The following is a 19,617-nucleotide window of genomic DNA, read 5'->3' on the forward strand; positions in this document are numbered from 1 at the left end:
GGCCTCCTTTGAGAAACACACTGGATTTGCTGTTGTCGACTGTGTCATTAACGCCTGTCTCCTCATAACCACTCCTAGCGCCCCACTTCAGTGATCATACAAGTTCTTTTTTGGGCACATTTGCCCACAGAGGTCCTAAACCACATCACGAGAAAATACAGGCTTTTCATTAACGGGGAATGAGTAGGCCCAAACCCTACTCATGAGCAGCTGTGGTGAAGTGTGACTAGTGAGAGTCCTGTGTGAACAGTGAGCACCCTGTGGGGCAGTGTGACTAGTGAGTCTGTCGGGGGTATTGTGGGGCCCCTGATGGAGGTGGCAGGGTAGGGGACAGGAGCAGCAGGAGAGGACAGATTTCTTTGTGGTTTCGACAAGGAGTCACCCCCTGGCAGAAGAAGTGTGGAAAATGACTGAGCTCGCTCTTCCCACCCTTTCTCCAGGTCTACATTTGGGGTTGGGAGCAGCACCTCTGGTATGAGGACGCTGAGGCCTCATGAGCTGGCAGGCATCCGGGGACACCATGAGAGGGCAGGCATGGGGTCTGCAGGCTGAGGAAAGCCATCAAGTCTGCCAGGTCAGCAGGGAGATCTGGGCAGCTGATGGTCTACCAGACTGCAGGTGACAGCGAGAATGGCCCAAGGGAGCAAAGTGAGTCCCAGTGTGAAGGTGACCTAGGGGAGGCCGGGAGGGGCCTCCAGATGGAGCTCCGAGTGCGAACCACGGAGAGCGAAGCCGGCTGAGAGGAGCCGTGGGTTCAGAGCTGACACAGAGGGGCTTGGCCACCGTGAGGCAGACCGAGAGGGCCTGCTGAGGGAGGGTGGCAGGAGGTTTGGGAACGTTTAAAGATTAGAAAACCGTGAACTTGGGAGGAAGCCAACACGGTGAGCAGGGCGCAGGGAAGGGTAGATGTGTGAGGCCACTTGAATGGTCTGCTGTGCCCCCCCGCACCGCCACTGTTGGAGCGGGTTGTGGGGTTAGGCCTCACACGGGCTGTTCTCTGGGGAGCAGCAATGGGATCCAGATCAAACTTCGGGAAGGTCCAGAGCTGCGCTGCTCAGAGCTGACCATCACCAGCAGACATTTCCAGACCACAGCACGGCTATGAGACGGTCCCTGTCCTCACACAGCCGAGGACAGGTATTTAAAGACGCAGTTTCCCTGTCCTCACACAGCCGAGGACAGGGATTTAAAGACGCAGTTTCCCTGTCCTCACATAGCCGAGGACAGGGATTTAAAGACACAGTTTCCTGGGCAGCAGGTTACATGTACTTACTATTCTGTTCTTGCGAAAACTTGTCTTTCTGTTGGTGTTTTTGAGGCGGGGTCTCACGTAGCCCAGGCTGGCCCAGAAGTCCCAAGTCATTATGCAGGGAGGTCCAACCCTGAGTGGCTCCGCCTCCCAGGGGCTGGGCTTACAGGCCTGTGTTGGTGCAGCAGATCACTGGGACACTGTTCAAAGCAGCATTTTTTCGGGCACTGGGCTTGTCAATGTTAATTATCTTTTGTTCCTGAGTGTGAAATGCTCAGAGTTGGTCAACTGCCTTCCTCATCAAGGCATAATGGATTTGCATTAGCAGCAGGTTCCGGCCATGAAATGTTCATGAGGAGTGTCTCTGTTCTGGTGTTTTCCGGAAGGTGGCTATTTCTGTGTTTAAGTCAATATACAGTGAGGGCTTCAGCCTGCTGGTGAAGCACAGGGGAACCAGGCGGGGGTGAGCCTTGCCCAGAGGAGCTGCGTAGCCGGGCACAGCACTCAGGGAGAGCTTCGGGCTGCTGCCTGGGTTGGCAGAAGAGCCACTGTCCTGGCTGGCCAGGAGGCCAGACAGCAGGTATGAGCAGGCCTGGGCTTGAGCCTGAGAATGGGCAGCCTGAGACAGCGCCCACCACGGAGCTGCTGGCTGTGTGTGCCATACAGGGTGGGTGGAGGCTTTCCTCTCTCTCTCTCTCCCACAGGAAGCCCCACTTGAACAGGAGAGGCAGGATCCCATGTGATGGACGAGAAGTGCCACGGCAGAATCAAGCAGACAGTGAAGAACACACACATCGGCCATGCTCCCAGAAGGCTCTGCTGGCTCCTCACTATTGGGGTAAAAACTGCGTCATGCACTGAGCAACGGCTGCATGATAAGCGAAAGCATCGCCTCAAGACACAGAGGCAGGAGGACCACGGAGGTTAGGGGCCAGCCTAGGCTACGCAGTGACTCTGAAGCAAGCCGGGGCCACACAGTGAGTTCATGGAGAGCTGAGCTAGAAACACACATATACATTTTTTTTCAAAACATACAAGCACGTGTGTGTGCACACACACACACAATCCGGGTTCAAACCCGGCTTTCCCACATGCCCCTTGGGCCCCCGCACACCTGAGACGACCCTTCCACTTGGGCTTTCTCTAAGGCTATCACACCAAAGACTCCGCAGCCAGCATGTGCGCGGCGCTGTCCACGCCATCTGTGCTGACGACCTCCCCAGCCCAGGAGCCGTGCTGGGGGGACAGCCGCCCTCACTCCAGCCCAGTGTCCCTCCCTGCGGCTGAGGCCCTGGTGTCGCCAGCCCTCCCCGGCCTTTGTGGTGGGAGTGTGCTCAGCCAGCCTGCGCTCCGCTGCACAGCGGTCTCCGCATGCCACGCTGCCCATCCTCAGGACATTGCCAGAGGCCTGGCTCTCTGTGGCCGTGTGATTAACCTAACAAGGCACCAGGCAGCCTCAAGGGGTGCCCACGGCAAGTGGTAACAGGTGGCTGGGGTTATACACTGGCAAGGGCTGGGGAGGGTCAAGACTTGACAAGGCAGACGGTCACCTGTGCTCAAGTGTGACCAGAAGCCTCGAGGACGGCTTTGAGCTCTCCTGGGCAAGGCACAGTGAGGCCGACCCACCCCTGGCTTGGAGAAGGTGCCAGCCTCCTCTGGGCTGTGAAGTGCCCGCATGCTCACACTCGTCAAACAGAACGGCCCCAATGGATAGACACATGAGCTCTGCGTGGGTCAGGTGACTGCCATTCCCACAGTACACTGCCATCTGCACACGTCTGTGTGTGTGTGTGTGTGCGCGCGCGCGTGTATGTGTGTGAGAGTCTGAGCCGCATGAATGCCTTCTCTATTTCAAGCTCTGTGACAGATACTTCCATCATTCTGGCCGAGGCCTCTGAGGGGTCCACATGGCAAGTCACTCAGTCTTGAGATGGTCTGTGGTGAACCCAAGGGTGTACATTGGATGAGCCGAGGGCACAGAAAGCACCAGGGGATCTTGTTAAAATGCAGGGGTGAGGCCTGAGGCCCAGCATTTCCAACAGGGCCCCTGGTACTGCACAGCCACAGGCCCGGAGCCATTCTGAGGCAGAACGGATGGGACCCCTTGCTCCGTCCCACCACAGGCAGTGCCAGAGCGGGCCACCTGGCCTGTGCTGCACGCTGGCACCGGAGACCGTGCAGGCTGTGTGCTGAGCCACCAACAGGCAGGAAAGCTAGGTCTCCTAAGAGCGGTGAGGGCCACATCTCCAGGTCAGGGTTCATCAGAACATCCCACGGAAGAGAAATGAGAAAATCAGATCTGACAAGATGTGGCGGCCTCCGTAGCCTAGACCTCCGGTAAGAACTCAGTGAATCAAAAGCGAAAGTTCCTTCCTATAGCTGCGGTCTCCGGATGCTTGGCGCACGCTCACGTGCTCTACACGAGACGGGAGAAAGCCCTGCGTATCTGGAAAAGACTGCCAAAGTTTCCCCTGCAGCTACAAAATTCCTCTATAGGACGAGGGGCTGAGGAGAGGGCTCGGGGGTAAAGGCTTGCTGTGCATGCATGCCCAGTACCCATGTGGAAGCTGGGAGTGGCGGCGTGTGCCCGTACCTCAGCGCTGGTGTGCCGTACAGGCAGGAGGAGCCCGATGAAAACAGTAAACTGTGGGTTCAGAGAGAGGCCGTCTCAGGAGAGCAGCACAGAAAGGCACCCCGAATCCACCTCCGGCCTCCGCACGGGCACGCGGCCTCCTCTCCAGCACACGCACACAAAGGAGTTTAATTTTCCCCTGCACCAAGTCAGATAAACTAAGACACCCACTGAACCAGGGCTGAGCTGCCTGCGGCTGTGAGCCCTCCTCCCCTGCAGTCCTCTTTCAAGGTGAGTGTCTCGGGCACACCAGGAGGTGTCCTGTTCAGCAAGGGCGTGCTCTCCAGTGCACACACCTCACAGGCCTAGCCTCCGCCCAGAGGAAAATCATGGTGCCACACACTAGCAGCCCCAGCCACAGAGGCCTCCCACATCTCAGAGTGGGCAGCCCCAGGGGCACAGGAGAGCACAGCACACAGCCGTGCCGTGGATTCCCCACGGGAGCACTCCACTCCCTAACACCCTCCCCACGCCAGGACTCACACGCCGGAAGCGGGAGCCGACGGCTGGAGTCACAGTAAGCCCTCAGCAGAGGGTGACCCGTGGCCTCAGTCATTTGTTGACTGTGGTACTGGAAATGCAAGGCATGTTCCAGGAGCTCACATCTGTGTGGACAGAACAAAGCGGTCACACAGGCTGGAGAGATGGCTCGGAAGCTAGGATCGCTGGCCGTTCCCACAGGGGGCCCAGACTCAGTTCCCAGCATTCGCACCGCGGCTCACAACCATCTGTAACTCCAGTTCCAGGGGATCAGAGCCCTCTTCTGACCCCATGGGTGGGGTACAGAGACATACATGCAGGCAGAACACGCACACACGTGAACACACCTAAAAGACAGCAATTTACAATGGGCGTTTGCATTTGGTCAGCGTAAACATGGACGGTCTCTCTGCCCCGGTTCCACCTGAGCCCCTAGATCGTTCCCGAAGGCAGTGACGTGGCGCAGCACACCCGATCATTCGCAGGGCATGCTCCCAGCTCCCAAACACACGGAAGCTGCGCTCGCTCCTCTCCCGCGTGTCCTGCCGGGCTCTGAGGCGCGCAGGGCCGATCATTCGCAGGGCATGCTCCCAGCCACCCAAACACACGGAAGCTGCGCTCGCTCCTCTCCCGCGTGTCCTGCCGGGCTCTGAGGCGCGCAGGGCCGATCATTCGCAGGGCATGCTCCCAGCTCCCAGCCACCCAAACACATGGAAGCTGCGCTCGCTCCTCTCCCGCGTGTCCTGCCGGGCTCTGAGGCGCGCAGGGCAGCGCTACAGTCTGTCCTACGGTTTGGATCCAAGACAGCTGCAACTCCTAGAGTCTTTATGGGATGTCGCCTCTCTGAAGCTGAGGGTCGTCCGAAGTCACCATAGCCAGTTCAGCACGTCTCTGGAAAATGCAGCTGAATGTGGCCTGTCTGTCTGTCTCACCGGCAGACACTGATCGCACATCACTAGATCCATGTAGGGCACTCAGAGGCCAGCTCCCACTCCAGCTTACCTGTCTTTAGACTACTCTTGCCTCGCTGTGTCCATTACCTCAAACAGACGCATTTACATGTATGCAATATGCAAATGAAGCCATGTGGAGAATGTGGGAAAGCGCCTGTGGGCCATGGTGGGTGTTTAGTTTTGTTGGGTCACCAGAGCTGAGGTGAACACACCACACCGTTCCCATGACGGCCATCAGACCGCCTGACTGTATGTACATGTAAAACTCTTCACACTTCTCACCCTGGGACAATTTTTTTTACATTTACTTTTGTGCATGTGTGTGCCTGAAAGCCAAGGCACACGTGTGGGAGCCAGAGGACAACCTTGGGGAGCCAGTTCTGTCCCATCATGTGGGTTCCAGGGACTGAGGTCAGGTCTTCCTGATTGGTGGCAATCACCTTCAGCGGCTGAGCCGTCCCGGCAGCCATCTTGTTTCATCTGTGCTGCCTGTGGCTGTTGGTGGCGGCGACTGCCCTATGGGTCTGTACCTTGATCACACTCGCAGGGATTCCCCCATTGGTCACTTGTCGGAACTGAAGATCCCAGCGGGAACCCAGCCAGTTCTCTGCAGATCTGGCTTCAGCTTCATAAGGGCCTACCACAAGCCTGCTGAAGGTCGGGCGGCCTTGCCCTGCTGGGAGCTGATGAGGTACACCCAGGGGACAGGGTGGAGGCTGCATGTGTCCTGCAGGCCCAGGCTTCTGTGCTCACCTGGAGGGACCCATGGGAGCAGGCAGCTTTCCTGTGGGGTCGGCCCTGCTGCCCTCCTCTGAGCCCGGCTGGCCTGAGGCTGCCCTTCTTTCTAAACCATGATCAGTGTGTGCAGGTACAGCGTGTGTGTGAGCGCTGGGACAACTTTGTGGAAGAGCTCTGTCCGCCTTTCCATGGCCCAATGATCAGACTCACACTGCAGGGTGGGCCCTGCAGCTGCTGAGCGCCTGTGGCCGGGGCTGGGGCTCTGAGGATGCTTCCCGGTGCCTGCTTCCTGCCTGCGGTGGCCTGAGGTCCTCAGCCCTGAAGACCTCTCTCAAGCCAGCGCCGTCTTCTAGAAATCTCTGGACCAGGGCGCCGGTAACCGGTGCTTTCATATTATCAGTGACACTGTGCGCTGCGACTGGGTTTACAGCTATTTTATCATTCTGTGAAGGTGCTTCCTCGTGCATGCGCATGCAGCTCCACACATGTGGGCGTGGCTAGGCATCCAGGGCCTTGAGCTTGCAGGACACACCCGCTGGCCACACCCCCATTCCCCTGCTTTCCTTCCTATTCCTAGGCTTCCCAAGTTAGCTGAGTTCTTTTTCCTTTTTTGTGTCTCAGTTTGTTTAAAACAAACAAACAAACAAACAAACAAACAAACATATAAGACATACCGTCTTACAGTGTACAACTTAATGCTGTTGAGGAAATCCACGGGGTCACCCCTCTCCACTGTCAGCTCCAGAGCACCCCATCAGCTCACAGAGAAATGCACTCACCCTCTTGGCATCCCTCTCGACACTCTTCAGCTCACTATCTGTCTCACTTAACAGAATCACGTGGTTGGTCTTCTGTGGTTGACTTCAGTCACTTATTACGTCTAAGATCCATCTGTAAAATTCTGCCACTTCATTTCTCTTGATGGCCGGCTGACACTGCTACCTGACATGTCACACTGTATATACCCATTCACCAAGTGACCTGTGCTGTTTCTCCTGTTGGTTCCTGTTCACGGTGTTTCTTGAAACTTAATGCACAGAATGTCTGTTTATTACTGTTTATTAATGCAAGACACTTCTATAAAAACTTTGAAAAGTACTTTTTCTGTAAATCTAACTTTTCAGTAATTGGGATTAACACTGCTCTGCTCTTACACCTCTAACGTGTATGACGGTCCATTCTTCAAACCTGCCTAAATCTTCAAATATCTAGGTAGAACAAACTAAGGAGAGATCCTGCATTGACTAACAACTGGCAGTAAGTGTGACCAGCTCTCCAGTGTGCTGAGGCCACATGACATTTGTGAGCAGTCTCTCTGGTGTCACAGAGGGGGTCTTGCTCGTAACTGCACCTGAGAAGATGATTCACCTGGTTACACACGGCAGCCAGGAGACAACACTTTTTCACAGGATTAAAAACTGCCCAGGCTGGAAATCAAATTAACAAAATCCACTCTGCCGCCTGCTTGTGGAGTGGAGCCTTAGAAGGGGATCGTCTCGATTACATTTCCATCAGAGAGCAGCAAAGAGAAGTGCGGCCTGTTGTTGCAGTGCCTGAGAGGTAATGACTTCCAGGTTGCTAAGCAACGCCACAATGTTCAAGGCCCAAGTATCTGTGATCTCTAGAGACACTCAAATTTCATTAAAACCTGCTCATACCCATAGCACAAAAGGCCTGTTAGGAGTTCATAACCAGGCTTGGGTTCCGGACATAATAATGATTTTTGAAGTGGCATCAAACCTTCTATGATATTTGAAAATCAAATATTCTAGAGCAGCGGTTAATACAATCTATGTTTCTAGCTCCTGTTCCTAGAGAGACAGCAAGTACTGCCGGTTTACAGCAAATAAAAGTAGTCAGGGTCCTGAGAAAACGTGTGCCGTGTGGCATGCCTTTGAGCCACGGATAAATCAGAGCAAGAGGCACGGGCAATGTGGCGTGGGAGCCCCGCATGGCTGCTGCGAGGAGACGCCACAGCGGCAGGGTCAAGTGTGACAGAAGCGACCGAAGCCATGATGCCAGGGTACCATCCGGGGAACACGCGGAAATGGGCCCTCTGCTGGCATATTTGAAGGTGCTAATCCCCAAAGGGGGAAAGCGTCACCAGGGTCACCGGGGCCCAAAAAAGACTCTAAAAGTGCCGTCCCGGGGACACTGGACCCATGTCCGGCTTGATCTATGTCTGTCCCACATTCTTGAACTATGAGTCATGACAGCACACAAGCTGTGGCGCTAAAGGTGAGGGTCAGGGTGAAGCTGGTGAGAGGAAAGGGCTTCCAAAGGCATGATGCCAAATTGATTCACATCCAGCGCCTTGGCTGAGTAAAGCTGGGGAGCGGGAGCGGTGGCCCTCCCCAGGGAAGAGCATGCCAACGGTCAGCCCTGAAAACATGCACACAAGTCACATTCCAGGGACGCAACAGGTTGTATTTAGGACTATACATGTATATACAGTATACAAAAATATGTGTGTGCATCCGGTAACAATTAGTGAAAAAGAGGCCAAACCTGAGGGAGAGGGAAGAGAGGTAAATGCAAGGATGTGGAGGGAGGAAAGGGAGAACCGTTATAATTAAATTATTATAATCTCAGAAAGAACCCAGTGCCTTGGAGTGGAGGAGCGTGCAACGTTTGTCCATGTTGCATAACTGAGCATCACTGAAGCCACACGACACAGGTCCTGTGCACTGTGCACTCTGTCCCTTCACAGAGCACGCGTGCTGCACAGAGCACCTGGGAGCAGCCACAGCAAACACAGACGCAGCATGCAGGGATCAAACTGGATGTCTCTGGACTGTGTAACACTAGAATATTTGCTTTTAAAAAATGCTCTTTGAGTTTCATACACAATTGTCCAATGAATTCTAGCTTGAGATTAGAACAGAATTTCTGACAGGGCCCCCAAAACATTTCTGTCGTGTTGTAGTATATGCAGAGAGGGGTGCTCAGAGTCACCAAAACCGAGATGCACACGGAGCCTGACAAATGTGAAAAATGCTCCTGGTCCTGCAGTCACATTCAGCTGAGGTTTAAGTGTCCACGCATAAATAATGGTGCTCATTCACCTCACTCATATGCAAATGCATTACTGTCTTTGATAAGTGGTAAAGTGACAGGTATGCCAAAAACAGTTTTAAAATACATTTCTTTGTGATTTTTTTCCTCAGTAAATGTTCTGTGTTTCTTACATATCTATATCCCCAGGGCTGCAGAGAAATTTCTCACATGTAAAGGAGTTGTCACATGATGGAAAGTTCACAAATATTTGCACACGCGCACTCGTACCCCGCCATGGTTTCCAGAACATGTTATCCAGTGATAATGAAGAATTCTAGGTGAGATACTTGCTTTCCTTTGTTGAAAAGATACCAGGACCTCACTCAGGGTTTTCCCCAGGTACCTGCAGATATGACAGTGAGATCCGCGCAGCGCAGCCATGAGCAAGCACACACGGACGCCAGCAGGCTCCCCAGACCTTCCCCCAGCGCTGCAGGAGAAGCTCGTGTCTGCTGTAACGCTCACACTTGTTATAAACTAACTGGTAAGTGGTATTGCTCTTAACAGTTTCTCTGGACTCCAACTCACTCACCTCGGACCTTATGGACCCATCCTAGCAACGCCTTTAATCCTATCACTCGGGAGGCAGAGACAGTGACTTCAAAACCAGCCTGGACTACATTGCGAGTTCCAGGACAGCCAGGACTAGAAAGACTCTGTCTATAAACAAACAAACAAACAAACAAAAAATAAATAAAGAAAGAAGAAAAGGAAGAGGAGAGGAGAGAACAGGGAGGAAAGGAGAGGTGGGGAGGGGAGACGATAGGAGGGAAGGGGAGAGGAGGGAATGGGAGGAGAGGAGAGGTGAGACAGAAGGCTGTAATCCTGAGGAACTTCAGTCGGGAGGGAGAAACCTCGATTTCTCTTGCTATTCTCCCAAGAACATTTCTTTACTTTTGTGGTTAGAATTGGCCCATCCTGAGTCTGAGCTCTGCAACTTACCCTGTCATGAGACAAAAGCTCGAGGCCACGCAAGCACAGGACACTGCTGTGTCGCCTGCTGGCACAGCTTGCCAGTGACACTTGGGCCACACCCACAGCCACCCTGAGACGCTTGGGGCCGGTGTGCTGGACACGCCCACATGGGCTTGGCACAGGAGGAAGTGCCACATGACACGCAGGTTCACAGATTAACGCACTTGCCCTCCTGTTGGATGGAGGGCACCTGGTGACCAGTGTCAGAACTTAAGACAGGACAGACAGCGCATGTCCTACATGGCTCAGGGACTTGACTCAGCAAGGAAGGAAGGAAGGAAGGAAGGACAGAAACACAGACAAAGAGCTGTGCCCCGATGGGCAGCGCACACGCTGAGGGGCTGGCACCCACTGCACAGCAGCCCGGAATCACACCAGCAGGGGCGTGCCCACACTCCCCGGGCTCTGTGCAGGGGAGCAGGCTCCAGGTGCGGTCACCCGGGAGCAGAAACCTGGTCAATCACTCCTGAACACGCAGACATCTCAAGGTGTCAGGCACCTCTAGGCCTTCCCCGGAGGAAGCTCCCACGGCTTAAGTCATTAGTGTCCTTGACACACCCATTTGTCAGGGCTTCCTCAGCCCCTGCCCACACACAGGCTCAGGGCACCAGGTAGAGACCTTTCAAGGAAAGGATCTTGTGAGACACGCCAATCTCATCGCCTTCACGGTCACAGTGACACACCTACCCAAGTTGCCCACTGCACACCCACCACCCTGACTGCCCAGACTGCCTGAGGGTGACACGCGTCACCTTCTCTCTCTGGATGCCACCTGCTCTTACAGGGCGGTCAGCCAATCTCAGGCAGAAGACAGTTCTGTGCTGTCGCAGCAGCCACCATTTTGAGCGTCTAGCTTTAATTAACAGGTATGTGGGCTTGTTCGCAGTCCCCTGGGAACACTGTCACCAACACAAACACTTGGCAGGGATGGGATGGGTGCCCACATTTGTAAAGCAAGACCACTAGGTATGATTAAACCCTCCCAGCTTCCTGGTAAACAGAATCAGGCATCAGGCTCCCCCTCGTTAGTTCTCTGAATGTGCTAAATGTGGACAGAGTAGGGGAAGACTCGGGGCACGGTTCAAACCCACCAGCAGGAATTAAATAGCCTATTTCTTTTTTAGTGAGAATAATGGCTTCAGAAAGACCCTGCTCCACGGTTGGGAGCCTAAGCAGAAATGCCAGGGAGTGTCTTCTGGTGACCACCCGTCCCCACAACCCCCTAGATGGTGGACAGACGCAGCGTTCCCGCTGTAACATGCCCACCCCAGGGCCCCTTGCACTTCAGGGTCACCTCTGACTCCACCCCGGTTCCAGCCCTAGGAGCCACAGGGCACACCTATTCAGTACAGTAAAGACATGCAGCCGTGTCCACGTGCTTCTGGCCAGCATGTGCCCCTAATGAGCTTGTTTGGCCCAGACCCTCGAGGGAAAGTCTTCCCTCTGCAACTTCTTACAACTGAAGAAACTGAGTGTGTCAGGCCTCCACAACTCCGTCACTGACACCGGCCGGTCCCTCTCTGGTACTGATTCCTTGCCTTCCCGGTGCCCTGGTTTGCCTGCAGAGACAGAGCGGCTCTCCCTGGCCATCCGAGATCAGCAGTTCTCTACCTGTCAGTCTCAACTGAATTCTGGCCCAGCAGTTTGGCCACTCTGGCTGGATACAGACAGGCCTCTAATACCAGGAGGCAGAGACAAGCAGATGTGAGTTCAAGGCCAAGCTGGTATAGAGAAAGTTGCAGACAGAGAAAAGCTTAGGTCCAGGCGTGAGGTGTGGTTGTACATGCCTTTTGGAAGCTTCAAGGACTAGGCCTAGGTTAGCAGACGGAGGCAGTAGGACTCCAAGATGACATAATGTCAGGAGACTAACAGTTACTTTTCCATCTGGCGACACAATTACACAGGGCACTCCACATGGTTGGAAGGACAAGAAGAAGATAGCTCACCAACACTGCAGAAAGCAGAGGTCATCTGACAGAAAACCACAGGGGAGGAATTTGCCTAGTATCGTCTACAGAGGAAGATTCAAGTCTTCAAGTTTGGCTGAACACCGAGAGAGCCTGGGAGTAGCCAGAGCCTCAAGTCCAGAGCAAGGAATGAGCCAGGAATCACAATAAGCCACCGAAAGACAACTGGAAACTCCATTTCAGAGGAAGTAAGAGAACAGGAAATGCTTAATTGTGAACCTATGGCACCTAATGAAACTGAGGATCAAGACAGACATCCCATTGACGATGGCTGAGGAGCCCAGCTTGATGGTGTCAGGAGCTGGCATGGAATGACCGTGCCTAACTGTCTAGTTTATGTGTGGGCTCATAAAGATCTAATTGTACCAGGATCAATTACAGAGGATTATCGCATCAATGTATCTTCATAAGGACATGCAGACTGTTAAGTTTATGGGGTTGATAATTTTTTCTGTTGAAATAGTTAAATTGTATACAATTTTTAGCTTAAACAGGGGAAGGTGTAGAGAAATTTTAATCCAGCAACATGGCTACTCTGGCTGGAATACAGACAGGCCTTTAATTCAAGGAGACAGAGGCATGCAGATCTCTGAGTTCTGTCAGTTCTGTTCAGGCAGTTCGTTTGAGTCAGGGAGCTGAGAGGCGGTGCAGTGGAGCTAAGCTCCTGGCAGTTCAGTTCATGAAATTCAGAGGCAATTTTTATCGAGAGAGAGGCTGAAGACAGAACAAGCTAGACACAGGTGAAGATAGAACGAGCCAGAGAATGAGAAGGAGCCAGAAGATCGGAACAGATTCCTAGAGTTAGTTTGAGGCCAAGCAGAGCAATTCAGTCAGAGGCTGAGAGAGAAGCCAGCTTGAATCACGTCAGCTGGGAGAGGAGTTTGAACCAGAACAGCTGAGTTAAATCAGGCAGCCAGAGCTCAGAAAGAACTAGAAAAGGTGGGCTTATTCAGCAGTAAGTCTAAGAGCTGAAAACATTCTAGTCCTAGGTTAGATTGAACAGAGGCTGGAAGCTCCCAGGACTAGGCCTGGGTCAGCAGGAGGAGGCAGTGAGCCTCCAGGACAGCAATCAAATCAGGCGAATAAAGGTTCTGTTTACATACGGCACCAATAGGGTCGCATATCAGTTACCCTGCATCTCAGATAGTTACGGCTCATAACAAAGTTATAGTTGTGAAGTAACAACAAAAATAATTTTATGGTCAGGGTCACTATAACATGAGGTACTGGACCGCCCGTTAGGGTCGCATTAGGAAGATCGAAAACCACTGCTTTAAATAGACACAAGGGGAATACTTAAAACCAGGGAAGAAAAATGAGAACAAATTAGACAGGAGGGAACACTTCCCCTTAGAATACAATGCTGGGCGGAAGAACTGACATTTTCAACTGCCACAAAACTAAAATATAAAACGGCACCACACTCAAGCCAAGTGATCAAAATTAACACTCCAGGAGTGGGCAGGTGTCCGTGCTGAGCCTCAGGATGTGGCGAGCTGAAACAGACCCTCGTCGCTCCCGGGAACTGGCAAATGTGGGCAGGAAACCATGCAGGCCAGACCGAGGGTCACAGGGTCACCCTTCCTGACAGCACTGGCCCGCGCGCGCTCTTTAGAAACGCGATGAAAGACAAACTGTGCAAGTCTAGTCCGGATTAAGGTAGAACACACTGGATGGTTTCTCAGACTAGAAATAAAAAGCCATTTAAGTTACAAACCGGGGCAGTTGGCAGGAGGAGGACATGGATGCTGAGGTGAGACAGAATCAAACCAGCGCTGAACTCCGCGTCAGGATCCCTGCAGCCAGAGCCGCCACCTCTCTGCCTCTCTGCCCTCCCTCTCTTTTTAAAAGAATGATGTCCTACCTCTCCCATACGCCCAGAACGATAGCACACGCACGAGAACCAACGTCAACACACGGAACATGACCGGTGTCGGCCACACATGGCTGCACGGCTGGCGGCGGGGGCCCACGGCGCACATTTCGGCCCCCGCCCCGCGTGGGCGCCGCGGAGGCCGGGAAGACTCACCATCCTCCGGAGGATCCTGAGCAGAAGCTTCCGGTCCTTGGGCTCCTCCTTGGCCAGCAGGAGGCCGGCGAAGGTGGCCAGGTTTTCTGGGGACAGGCTGTCGGGGTGCTCTCCTCCGTACAGCTGCACGAGGACGGACAGGCACGTGGCCGAAGCCGCGGCGATCTCGGGGTCCTCGCTGGGAAGCTGCAGGTGGGCAGAGAGGGCTGCGTGAGCTCTGTGACCTGCCCAGCCCACCGCGCCGGCGCGCGCGCGAGGGGAAGGGTGAGCGACGCCCCAGGGGCCTCACCGTTCCCCGTGGAGGCTGTTTGCACCAAGCCTAAGCTCCGCCGCTTTCCTCCGGCCCACAGGGGAGAGCGGCCTACGCCGAGAGCGGGAAGAGCGCACGCGTGCAGCCAACACACTCACTCCAGTGCATCGACAGTGGTCTGCGTCAACCCCGTGTCATCAGCCTGCTTTTCACACGCCTCCCTCCTCATGGCCTTTGCTTTCTTCTTGAGACAGGGCCTCACTGGGTGGCCCAGGCTGGCCTCGGCCCCTGCATGCAGGCTCACAGAAGCGTAGCCCAGGCTGGCCTCGGCCCCTGCATGCAGGCTCACAGATGTGGCCCTGTATACCTCTTTAGACAAATACTTGGCAGTAGCTTGTTTGGGAAACCTCTGCCCCATAAAAGACACCAAGGCTTATTACTCCTAAGGTGAGCTCTTAAGGCTTTTACGAACACGGTAACTTTGCTTATTTTCTTCTTCACAAGCTCACTATGGTACGGAGAGCTACTGGGTTTTGTGGAGTGAATCTGCGTCCTGCTGCTTAGCTGATCATCGCTTTGTGCTGAGTATATCTCGTGCACGCTGACGTGATGCTATGAGGCTCCTGTGACTGTTTGCACAGGGTCCCTCTCTGGGGAGCCCAGGGCAGCTGCCAGGGTGTGCGAGGGGTCTCGGGCTCACTAACGAGGCTGTGAAAGCGGCTCTGGAACAGGAGCACCCTCCCTCCACACAGCCCCGCCCCCACGTGTGCGGTGTGGTCAGCCTCATCTTCTTCACATCAGAGCTCTTTAAACAGTCCTGGTGCAGCCCTCTGTCGGCTCGGTATTTTCCAAGTGTTCCCTGCATGTGTGAGCATGTTCTCCTCGTCAACTTCGCAAAGTCTTTGGCAGAAAAAAAAAATAAAATAATTTTGATGAAATCCAATGAATAGATTTCCTATTCCCAGGAATGATGCTTTGGTGTCAAATTTGAAAACTTCTTGGCTACACCTTCAGTCCTAAAGATTTTGTCTTATTTTTTAATATAAATTTAATATAGTTTTATATTTTACACTTAAATTTCACTTAGTTTGGGGCTGACTTGCATATTAAATGTGAGGCTTAGGAAGAGAAGCCTAAGCCTTGTTTCTTGCAAGCCCCCAGGCCCCTCCCAACCAAAAGCCTGTTGCTCCATCCTGGGAGGAGTACAGGAAAGCCGCCCGCCCCCCCCCCCCCACTATCTCAGGCCCACCGTGTCCCCAGTTCAATGCCTTCCTAGCTGCCGCCCCCCGGCCTCCAACTGAAGAGGAGATTCTCCACTCTACCAGAGACAACACACACTACAAGAAATCCCAGCCCCACTGACTAGGTCAGAGAGGAAACAGAAGCCAGGGAGCAAACATCCATTCAGCAGAGACGAACTCCGAGATTGGCACCTACACCTATACCCACTCCAACCCCAGATGCCTAAAGGCCAGTGCAAGAACAGTCACCAGCAGTCACACACAGTGTCACCACCACGGCCCAGCCACCCCACCACAGCAAGCCCGGAGTATTCCAACTCGGACAAAGCACAGGAAGATACTGTACAACCAACTTTACGAAGATGATGGAGCTCCTTAGAGAAAATGACTAAATCCCTTGATGGAATCCAGGAAAATACACAGAAACAACGGGAGGAAATGACTAAAACTATTCAAGACCTGAAAATGGAAAGAGAAGCAATAAAGAAAACACAAACTGAAGGAATCGTGGAGATGGAAACCTAAGGAAGAAAACAGGAACTACAGACCAGAGCATTGCCAACAGCATATAAGAGAGGAAGACAGACTCTCAGGAGCAGAAGACACAATTGTAGAAACCAATACATCGGTCAAAGAAAATCTTAAATCCAAAAAGTTCCTGACAGAAAATCTGGTACACTGTGAGAAGACCAAACCTACAAATAATAATAATAGAGAAAGAGGAAGAATCCAAGCTCGAAGACACAGAAACTATTTTTAACAAATTCATAAAAATTTGTTAAAAAATTCCCAACCTAAATAAATGCCTATAAAAGTACAAGAAGCTCACAAAACACCAAAGAGATTGAACCAGGAAGGTCCCCTGCCACATAATAGTCAAAACTGAACATTCAACAAAGAAAGGATACTAGAAGCTGGAAGAGAGAAATAACAAGTAACATATAAAGGAGACCAAATCCAACTCCTCCAACTTCTCAGCATAGACTTTAAAAGTCAGAAGGGCCTGAGCAGACATCCTGCAGACTCTAAGAGAGCAGATTCCAGCCCTAACTACTATACCCCGCAAAACTTTCAGTCACCACAGATGGAGAAAACAAGATATTCCATGACAAAGCCAACTTTAAACAACATCCATTCACAAATCCAGCCCCACAGAAGGTACTAGAAGGAAAACTCTGACCCAAGGAGGTTAACTATACCTGCCAAAGCACAGCAATAGCTAATCTCACAGCAGCAAAACCAAAAGAAACACACACACACACACACACACACACACACACACACACACACACACACCCTACCACCACCACCAACAAAATAACAGGAATTAACAATCGCCCATCTCTGATATGTATGGATTATCAATAGATTTAATTCCCTAATTTTAAAAAAGTACAGACTAACAGAATGGATGGGAAAACAGGATCCATGCTGTCACATACTGGAAACACACCTTGCCATCAAAGAAAGACATTGTAACAGATTGCAGGGGTGGAAATGATTTTCCAAGCAAATGGACCTAAGAAACAAGCTTATGCAGCCATCTTAATAGCTAACAAAGTAGACTTCAAAGTTATCAAAAGAGACACTTTATACTCTTCAAAGGAAAAATCCATCAGGATGATCTTTTAATTCTTAACATCTCTGGCAGAAACACAAGGGCACCCAGGTTTCTACAAGAAACACTGCCGCAGCTTAAGTCGCACACTGACTCTCGCACAGACAGTGGGCGACGTCAACACTCCAACAACAGACAGGTCATCTGGACAAAAACTAAACAGAGAAATCCTGGAGCTGACAGACGTTACGAACCAAATGGACCTAACACATACCCACAGAACATTTCATAGAAACAAATAAACCTCCTTCCTCAAAGCACTTTGGGAAATTTCTCTACCACTGGCCACATACTTGGTCACAAAGCAAGTTTCAACAGACAGGAGAAAACTGAAACAGCCCTCTGCACGCCATCACAGCACCACCTAAGCTGCATATGATCAACAACAGAATCAGCAGAAAGCCCACAAACTCAGGGAAACTGAACAACCCTCTGCTGAATGATAACTGGGTCAGGATGGAAATAAAGAAAGAAATTAAAGACTCTCTAGAATTCAATGAAATTGAAGGTGCAACAATACTCAAACTTATGGGACACAGTGAAAGCAGTGCTAAGAGGAAAGTTCACAGCACTACATAAAGAAAGTTAAAAGATCTCATGCTGGTAACTTAACAGCACACCTGAAAGCCCTAGAACAAAAAGAAGCAAACACACCCAAGAGGAGTAGACAGCAGGAAACAATCAAAGTCAGGGCTGAAGTCAGTAAAACAGGAACAAAGAGAACAATACAGTGAACGGATGAAAAAGACTTTGTTATTTGAGAAAATCAAAAAGGTAGATAAACCGTTAGATAAGCCTAACTAACTAAAAGATGGAGAAGAATATCCAAATTAACAAAATCAAAAACAAAAGGGGGATGTAACAAAGACACGGAGGAAATCCAAAGGTTTCCTACGCAGTCACTAGGCAGGGCTGGCCTTTTGAGAGAATGTGTGCCCTATGTCACCTACGAATGGCAGCTACGACACCAGACTCTCTCCTAAGCTTAGAGAAATAGGATTGGGCATTCACTGGTAAATACGGCGTTGGCTGTGGAGTCTTAAGACTTAGACACTTGACCGGCTCGAGAAGGCTTCCCATCCAACCCTAGTTAGAGGAGAATTTTTATCAGAAACTAGGGAGAGACTTTGTCAAGCACTTTTTCTGTGTGGACTCACAGTACACCCAATTTCCTCGTAGCACCACGCACACGGCAGGATATAGTGACAGGTGTTTGTGGAACAACCCTCGCACACCTGGACGGAATCCTGCCGGACCGCTGTGCTCTGCTGCAAACAGGTGTGCTCAACTCACAAACACTGCACTGGGGGGTGAGACCTGAGTCATGAGAGACACTGGTCTGTGGTCTGAGTAGTGGTGGTTTCTGTGGTGTGTGTGTATGTTTTGGTGTTTTGCTTTTCTGGTCATTCTTTGAAGTCAACATCAGACCGACACCATCCTCAGGAAATGGATTGGGAAATAATTTCTTTCCTCTTTTCTGAAAGAAATTATGTAAAACTGTTGCCCAATCTTCCCTGTTAGAATATTCTGGTGAAATTGTTTGGGGTTGGAAAGATTAGAAATTTAATTTCTTTAATGATTCCAGAACAATTCGCTGCTCATCTTGGTTGAAGTTTTGTAGTTATAAAGGAACCGATTACTGTCTTCGTTTGTTCAGAACATCCCCGGAAGCTGGTCTTAGAGGCGGCACCATCCCACCCCACCCCAGCTCTCTCTGCTTCTCTCATCTTTGTTGGCGTCCTGGGAGGCCTGGCGGCTGCTCCTCACATAACTGCTGGCTCCAGGCCCTGCTCACTCTCCACATGACCCAGGCTGGCCTCACTCGCACCCTCTGCCTCAGCCTCCCAAGCAGGATCATACACTGTGGCACCACGCCTGCCTGGGCCTTTCCGCTTTATAAGTTTTTAGTATTAGACTTTTTCTTTAAAGGATGCTTTCAAGTACATCCTACAAATTTGGTATGTTTCATTTCAGTTCACTTCTGTGTATTAAGACTTCCTTTGAGAATCATCTTTGACCTGTGGGTTATTTTAAGCGTGTTTGCCGTTTAGCTGTGAAGGTTTATCCTGTTGTCCTTTCTTGCCGACTTCTGCCCTGGCTCCATTGTTGTTAGGTAATGACTCTAGCAGAAACACTTGGTCTGGCTCAGAGCTCAGGGGTACAGACCACCAGAGCGGCAGGAGCTCTGCTCACAGACCTCCACGGAGGCAGGCAGAGGGTGACACGCACACTGCTGCTCAGCTCCCTCTCCACACGCACAGTCCAGGGTCCCGGCCAGGGGATGGAGCCGCCCACGGTGGGCGATCTCCCGCCTCCATCAACGCAATCATAATAATTCCCACACGCACGTGCAGGGATCCATCTCCTGAGGGCTGCCCGGCTGTCACCTGACAGCTGACACTCATGGCTTAGCCTGCATAGAAACTTC

The 19,617-nt window shown here is 51.9% G+C and overlaps 1 protein-coding gene across 1 annotated transcript in view; it reads right to left on the reverse strand.

The window, feature by feature from the left end:
• Ulk4 (unc-51 like kinase 4) overlaps positions 1-19,617 on the reverse strand; it is a 246,945-nt gene that overhangs the window by 56,086 nt on the left and 171,242 nt on the right. Inside the window, exon 36 of the mRNA XM_055601553.1 lies at positions 14,081-14,266. Coding sequence (XP_055457528.1) covers positions 14,081-14,266 — 186 coding nt within the window. The remainder of the gene's footprint in view (positions 1-14,080; positions 14,267-19,617) is intronic.

This window comes from Psammomys obesus, unplaced genomic scaffold (genome assembly GCF_907164565.1).
Source record: "Psammomys obesus unplaced genomic scaffold, mPsaObe1.curated_primary_1811, whole genome shotgun sequence".
In the NCBI taxonomy this organism is placed as follows: Eukaryota; Metazoa; Chordata; class Mammalia; order Rodentia; family Muridae; genus Psammomys; species Psammomys obesus.